The 8,158-nt window shown below is 22.9% G+C and overlaps 1 protein-coding gene across 2 annotated transcripts in view; it reads left to right on the top strand.

Annotated features, from left to right (window-relative positions):
- The first annotated feature begins 1,288 nt into the window (after positions 1-1,288).
- LOC100169397 (DNA repair protein complementing XP-G cells homolog) overlaps positions 1,289-8,158 on the top strand; it is a 19,469-nt gene continuing 12,599 nt past the window's right edge. Inside the window, exons 1-2 of one of the 2 annotated variants that reach the window (XM_016805906.2) lie at positions 1,289-1,981; positions 5,996-6,171. In XM_016805906.2, coding sequence (XP_016661395.1) covers positions 1,894-1,981; positions 5,996-6,171 — 264 coding nt within the window. In that variant the 5' untranslated portion in view covers positions 1,289-1,893. The remainder of the gene's footprint in view (positions 1,982-5,995; positions 6,172-8,158) is intronic. The other variant, XM_001946691.5, reaches the window with a different exon arrangement.

Below are 8,158 nucleotides of genomic sequence, written 5' to 3'. Positions count from 1 at the left end.
CTTATGATTATGGATTTACGCTCAACTTTTTTTTAAAATTTCATTATTATTACATATTATGTGAAACTTTTATTATAGTTTTTTGCAAGGCGGGCAAGTTAACGATTTTTTTAACTCGTTAAGTTAAGTTAGAAGTTACTCGTATTTTTTTTTTGTTAAAACGTTAAGTTAAGAGTTAACTCTGAAAAAAAAAGTAACTTTGCAAAAATAAAAATCAGGTAACTGGATGTCACTCTGCTGTACAGTAGATTACAAGTGAGTCATTGTGTGATGGATTGTATTAGACTTGAATTCAATGATATCATTGTATAAGAAAAACGATTCTGAGCGGAGACGGTTTGTCAGTCTGGATATTTTATATTGTTATTATTTATTTTATCATGTAAGTTGAATTAATATTATAATATTATAATTTTTTATTCGTTTCTATGGTGATAAACGAAGCGTTAGAAATTAAAATCCCATTTTTAGCGGTTTTTCGTAATTTTTCGGTGGGTTTTCACGTGGCATTTAATAACTATTGAGAAAATCGAAAAATGACCTCTTTAAAGTACCATCTTGATCCAATTTGCTAAAAGATTAGGTATTATATGTTGAAATCGAAGCACTCCTTCAGGTAGAAATTTTGTATACAGGGTAAAAAAAAAAATAAACACCATTGTAAAACCAATAGCTTCCTCGCTCCGCTCAGAACCTAAAATTCCAGATACATAATATGGTTAATGTTAGTTTTTCTTTACACTCAAAAAAATTACTGGGAAATTTAAAATGATACATCAAAGCAAAACCCATTAAAATATTTGCATTATTCTTCGGACAAAAATTAACTTAATTTAGATACTTTTGAAATAAAATTAATTTGAAGTTAACACGTTAATCTTGAAAAAAAATAACTTATAACTAATAACTTATAAAGTAAAAAGTTAATTTGAAAAAAAAAGTAACAAGTTAATTAACTTAATTAAAATTAACTTAACGTTTTAACTTAATTTTAACTTTAAACTCGTTAATGCCCAGCCTTGGTTTTTTGATTGAACAAAAAATAATTGATTATTAATAATTTATCAACTATGATATTGAAAAAAAAATCAAAATTTCTCATAGCTGAAAATAGCTCAGAAAGATTTAAAATATTTTGAAAATTTTATCATGTATGGAAATTTTTATATTAATACCTATTCGGTGATTATTTAAAGTATCTACAGTGATTATTAGTTTATGAGTTACATGTGGACCATAAATGTGCACCATAAATATAAAATGGATTTTGTCAAATATTGGTTTTTCGAAAAATTCTCATTATTCCTTAAGTTTTTTTTTCTTCTCGACGCTTTTGAAAATTACTACGAATTTTTAATTTTGACCTCTTGAATGCATCAATTAGATTCCCAACATAAAAGATACCGAACTTCTAAAGTTTAAAATCGAAGCACTTTTACTAGGTAGGTAGGTACTCCAAAAGTTGACGACAGACAGGAAAAAAACGCACATAATTGACCCATAATTACGATACGCTCAGAATCTAAAAAGACGAATGACATTAAATATTGTAATAACTTTAAATATCTTCAAGTCTCAATTCGTAACAGTAATACATTTTACCTTCACTCTTCAGTAGTCATCAGTTATCACTGATAACAGATAATAATATTACGTTGATGCTGTGATCTGCTGGGCTTACGACAAACTCCCACCGATACCACGTTATCGTATTCATCGTTATCATAATAATATATTGTAAGAGTTGTGTTATCTAAACAGACCGAGTAGATACCACTTGATATTATTGTGTACAACTGTTTGTGGATTATGAATGGCACCGACCGAAATGTTTTTTATTTCTACATAACGTTTTAAAGTATTTTAGTCTTCCAATTTTTAAATCAATACATTATGGGTGTCCAAGGCTTATGGAAATTATTGGAATCTGCTGGAAAACCGATTCCCGTTGAAAAGTTGGAGAATAAAGTACTGAGTATCGGTATCCTTTTATTAAACAATTATAATTTTAATTGGTCATAATATAATATAATAACGATTAGGTAGGTAGTCTGTTTTCATAAAACAGTTGAAACACCATACAGGTATTGATCTGACTTCAGTAAAATATTTATTCGCCCTTCATGAATAATAATTAAAATTAATTAAGTAAGTTGTACAGTTTGTGTTACCTACCTACCTATGTAGGTATTAAATACTTTGAGAATTGGTTGATTTACTTTCAATCAAGTTAACTTAAGTTGTCTTATTATTAATCATATTGAAATAGTTGAACTTTCAATACAATACCTTATGTATGTTCGATTATTTCCATATGGTATATTTTAAAACCACATATTGTCAAGCCCTTCATATACTATATATTTTGTATAAGATAATAGATGCCTACCTAATTAATGTGCTCTTATTTATTGATTTAAACTCGGTTTACCTCAGTGTTAAGCTTTTTAATCTATCTTCATGATTTGGAGTGGTTATAATTTGTCTAAATGCAATTGAAAATTTAACTATAAAATATATTTTTTAATTTTATATGGCTTATAATTGTCAGCTTATATGAAATTAATTCTAGCACTTACATGTACATAAGCGCATAATAGATTTACGGGGGAGGGAGCATAAAATAATATCAATGGAAATGATCAGGGTTTATAATGTTAAAATTGTTTAAAATATTTTTCTTTGCATAATTATTATTTTATTTTGTTTTATATTATTAAAACAAAATCGTGAATATTGATTGTAATATGAGAATTTAATAAGAGAAAAACTGAAAAATTGTTTCTCCTTAATCTTAAAAAGTATTATTAAAATGTACAAAAGTTGCTTTTTTAATTCAAATCAGTGGCAGTGTATTAAAATTCAAAATACAAATTACTTACCATTATAAAATATGCTCGTTTTCTTTTCTTGTCGCACGTTGAAAACTGTCCTTATTCCGTAGAAAAATTATAATGTTATATTATATTCAATATTGTAACAATAGAAATAGTCAATGTAGTACAATGTAGTATGTGCGGTTATGATGATAACGTGAATGGTTTACGCAATCGTCACAATTAGAAATTATAGAAATATAAAATAGAATTGACCAAAAACCAATATTAATTTTACAAAACATTATAATCTAATATAGTATTATTAATATTATATAATAAGTAAAGTATATTTATAATATTATTCCCAAGCCTCTTTTTTTTTTTAGATTTTGGGGGGGGGGGCATTGCTCCCATGCCGCCCCCCATTGTATCAGCACCTGCATGTGCATAGAATCTACTGGTATACACTGAAGTAGATTTAAAAATTAAATATTATTTAGCAACTTTTGTTGAGTGGTATCAACTACTTTTTAAAATTAAAAATTTTAATTTGTTCAATGCGACTTATGTAAATAAGTTAAAAAAATCAAAACCAACAATTAAAATTAAAATTTTAATGTTAACACATAATAAGTTGTTTATTTAATAGTAAGTAATAGCAACTACCGCTTCTGTGACTTAATTATTATTTACTATTATTTATTATTGATAAAATACAATTTATAAAAAATTTTGATAGGTAGTTTGAATTTTTTAATATTATATTGAAAATTATTTGATTTTGCATGATGATTTTTAGGTAAAAAAATGTTATAAATTGTTATAGGATATTAGAATCACTAATTATCAGAAGATAGATTGTATCTGAAAATTTACTGTTAAAATTGATTAGAGTGCCATACAAAAATTGTTTCTTCTGCACATCCCCGCATGATAACCTGCCATAAGAAAACCGGTCTTTGGCAGTATGCTGCTCGGGGATGCGCAAAATCAGCGTGTTCCCTTGCTGGACCGAGTATAATTTTATTAATACCTTTATCAATTGATTAAGTCTTCTAATAACTTAAAAAAATTTTTTTTTAAATTATGATTTAAACTCATTTAATTTAATGTAATTTAAACTCAAATTTTAATTGATTATAATATTACTCTCTGAAATTTTTAGAATTTAAAATATTTTATTTATATAAATATGTAGATAATAAATACTATACAGATTATAAATAAACAAATGTTTGTTATATCATAATATGAAGCCGAATTAATTATTATTTAAGAGGTTTCAAAAAAAATAAATTTTAATTTAGCTTAATACTTATGATTTGAAAATATTGTTTATTACATTAAATACTTAATTTAGTTCAAGTATCTCAAGAATTTAAGAATGTGATGATTAAAAAAATTTTAATATTAAATAAGTATTAATTATTTTTTTTCATAACATCTAAGCGAAGTATCTATTATTCTTGGCTTATAGTTTGTAGGATATTTATTATATAAATTAACTATTTTTTTTTTAAATTTCTTCAAATTATATCTCATTTTTAGAAGTATAAATTGCATAGTTGACAACAGTGTTGATAAGTTTATGACTTAAAATATAATTAATTTAGTCTTGTTATGAGTTTTATATCATTCAATATTAGTAATAGATACAATTTTGTGATTAGAGTAAAAAATATACCCGATGAAAATTATTAAAAAATAATCAATTGTTTAGGTATTTTTTATTATGATTTTGTTGAAATGTATAACAAAACGACCAACAATAAATGAGGCACATAAATTATTTATAAAATATATATTTGTACCTACTAATAAGTTTATTATAAAATGTTCATATATTATGCATTTTAGATAGGTTAAAAAAAATAAATTGGTTCTCTATTTTGAAATTTTCATTTGAATTCTTAATATAAATTATTATTGCTGTTTATTTATTATGAACTACTCTTAATTTTTAAAATGAACTATTTTGTTACAATTTTACACAATGCAGTTATTTTATAATTTAATACACTATTACCTATAAATAAATAAATAATAATTTAGATTACAGTCATTTTTTTGATAGTTTATCCTTAACATTCTTTGTATTGATTAAAATATAATTAATAGTTTCTTGCTATATATATTTTTAAGATGTAAAAGCCCTTCCATTTCAGTTTTTATTGACTTGATATTTAATATGCTCTAAAGTACACTCAAATTTTCATTTTCCCATGGTCGTACAAAGATGTATTGTTGATTGTATATAAAATTATACAATTATTATGTGTACAACAATTAATTATGGGAATTCAGAAGAAGATTGTATGTATTTGTGTAATTAAAAAAGAAAAAAATGAAGCACTTTATCCTTATAACTTTCACAAATTTTCAAATTTAATCATTTTTTTTTTTTAACCAATGACCTATGAGGTATAAAATAATTTAAAAATACTTTTTTAAACAAATTGTATGATTTAAATAATTTAATGATCTTTTAATAACAATTTCAAGAAATCTATTTTATTATTATTTTATACTAGTACATTTAAAACATTTTTGAGGTAATTAATCTTAATATTTTTAGTAATTGAAGATTACAGAAAGCATACCTATGCGATTTGAAAATATCCGTGTATTATTATTTTATCCAATTATGTAATATATTCTGAATATGTAGATATTTCTATAATTAAAGAAGAGTAAATATATAAAAGTTAGGTGTAATAAAAATATATTTAATTAATTTTAAAAAATTAACTATACTATAATTATATTTTATAATCATGTTTTTGATTGTATTAAGATTTTATAAATATATATATTTATATATTATATTAAAATAAATTAGACATTCATGAAAGTAACTCGGGTTCATACAAATGTTAACTATTTTTTTTCTCTACATTCTTATGTACTGAAAATTATGTTTAATTTTTTTACTCAATTTAAGTGTTATTACAAAAGTTACTATACTATAGTATAGATGCGTTTTTGTTTTTCTTCGGTACCTGATTGAAAGCACAACAATATGTAGATATAACATGGAAAATAAATAAAAGTTATTATTTGTTAAATTATTCTATTTTTAAAAATTGTAATTAGTTTATGAAATATATTTATGCTATGTTGAAAAGCAATAAAAATATGGCAATTAAATGGATTTCCTTAATTATATTATCAAACAGATGTTTCAATATGGATGTACCAAATAATTAAAGGTGTTCAAGAAAGTGATCATGGCGCTACAACAAATAGACATTTAATTGTGATGTTTCATAGAATATGTAAATTATTGTTCTATGGTATTAAACCAATATTTGTATTTGATGGCGGTGTACCAGAGCTTAAAAAAATAACTATCGTAAGTATATAATTTTAATTTTAATTACCTATGTGTAAGCATATATTTTATTGATCTTAAAAGATTCTTTGAACAAATTAGACTATTGAAATTGAATATTTGTATTGCCATTAGCTAGTATAACAAATTAGTTGTATATTTTAAGATTTTATCGACAATTTAAAAAATTAATTTTTATTAAAATTAACTTATTTTATATTTAAAAATTCAAGTATTAAATATTTTTTTGATAGTTTTAATCAAAATAAACATACAATTTAAAAATGAATTGATCCTAGCTTTCTAAAATAGGTTACTTTGGGTACTATTAACAATTTACTATATCTTTGATTTTGAATGGCAAATATTACTGTGTTCTTCTGTTTATATTATTTATATTCATAGAGTTAAATATAATTTAAAATATTCTATTTAATTTAAATAGTTAATTTATGTTATTGTGATATTATTTTAGAGTATTTGTGATAAAATAACAAAAATACATCAAGTACTATTATTTTCTCACATTATTTTCGAGTTATTTAACAGTTAGGTATTAAACAAAAGTAGAATAGATATCATTGGTTGTTTCTGTTTTTAGTTTTGACAACCACAATCATTTTTGAGAATCCATGGGAAAATTGTTATATGTTAACTTGTTGTTACAGATTCTGTGGGAACAAAAATACATTTTCTTGACTAATAACTGTTTGAAATGCATAGTAATTTATTTTAGCTATAATTAGTCCTTAATTACCATGCATCAGCTTTGGCATTGTTTTCATGAGTGTGCTACTTAAATACAATACAATTTGTAAAAAACCATCTGATTATAATCAAAACTAGTGGAAATGTCAATAATTTTTCCTATTCAGACTTGCTTTAATTTAATGTACCTATACTAGAAATAAAACATAAAAAAAATATTTTTTTTCTATGAATCATAAGTTGGGGTGTATACATATTTTCAATTGTAGTAATTGTTACAATAGTAATATAGTATACATCATTATTCATCATTATATTATATGCATATATTTAATTATTTTATAATAATTAAAAATAACTAAGTATTATAGTATTATAATTTTATAGAGTATATACATAGTTTATATATGTATATAAATAATATAATTAATATAAGTAGTTAATATACTGATATTACACAATGTTAGAATTTATTTATGATAGTTTAAAGTAAATATGTTTTAAGGATAAAATGTTATTGGTTAATAAAATAAAATAAATTATACTATACAAAAAAAAATATTATAAAACCAAATTATTTTTACATGTATCCTAGTAAGTAAAAGCTTTATCTATCAGACAAGAGTTAATGATTATGTCATGATAGTTGGTAATTAATATAATACAGTAAAACTTCTATTTAACAAAATATTTTTTAGAATCAAATGTATTTATTCCTGTTTAACCAATTTCTCTGCTGGGTGATTCTTTCATTATTGAACACTCATTATTTAAAAAAGTATAAATATAGAAAAATCAGAAAACATTTTTTTACATGGTTTTTAGTTGTTCAAAAACAATATTTAAAAAAAAATATATTTACATAGTAGTACTTTAAAAGTTTTTTTTCTTTTTTGTAAGGAAAATACACAGTTATAATTTCATATTCCAAAGCAGAATATTTTTCTAAGTGTTTCATTTCATAAAAATCAAATTTAGGACAAGTAGCTTATGAGTTATAAATATTTAAAGTTTTGATTGGAGGAGTAGAGTGGCACGTAGTTACCCCATTAAATGTAACCAATATAGGTCATCTAAACTTTAAATAGTTATAAAGTTATAATTCATAAACTACTCATACTAAATTCAATTTTTATGTATCGAAATACTTTGAAAAATGTTCTGTTTTGGAAATAGAAATTATAATTACTATATGTTGTCATTCAAAAAAGTAAAATCTTAAACAAATGTTGAAGAAAAAAAATATTAAAAAATATTATTTTTTAATGACTAAAAACCATATACAATTCTTATAATTTTT

Source organism: Acyrthosiphon pisum, chromosome X (assembly GCF_005508785.2).
Source record: "Acyrthosiphon pisum isolate AL4f chromosome X, pea_aphid_22Mar2018_4r6ur, whole genome shotgun sequence".
NCBI lineage: Eukaryota > Metazoa > Arthropoda > Insecta > Hemiptera > Aphididae > Acyrthosiphon > Acyrthosiphon pisum.
The sequence above is the reverse complement of the archived record's forward strand: the minus strand, read 5'-3'. Positions and strand labels throughout refer to the sequence as shown.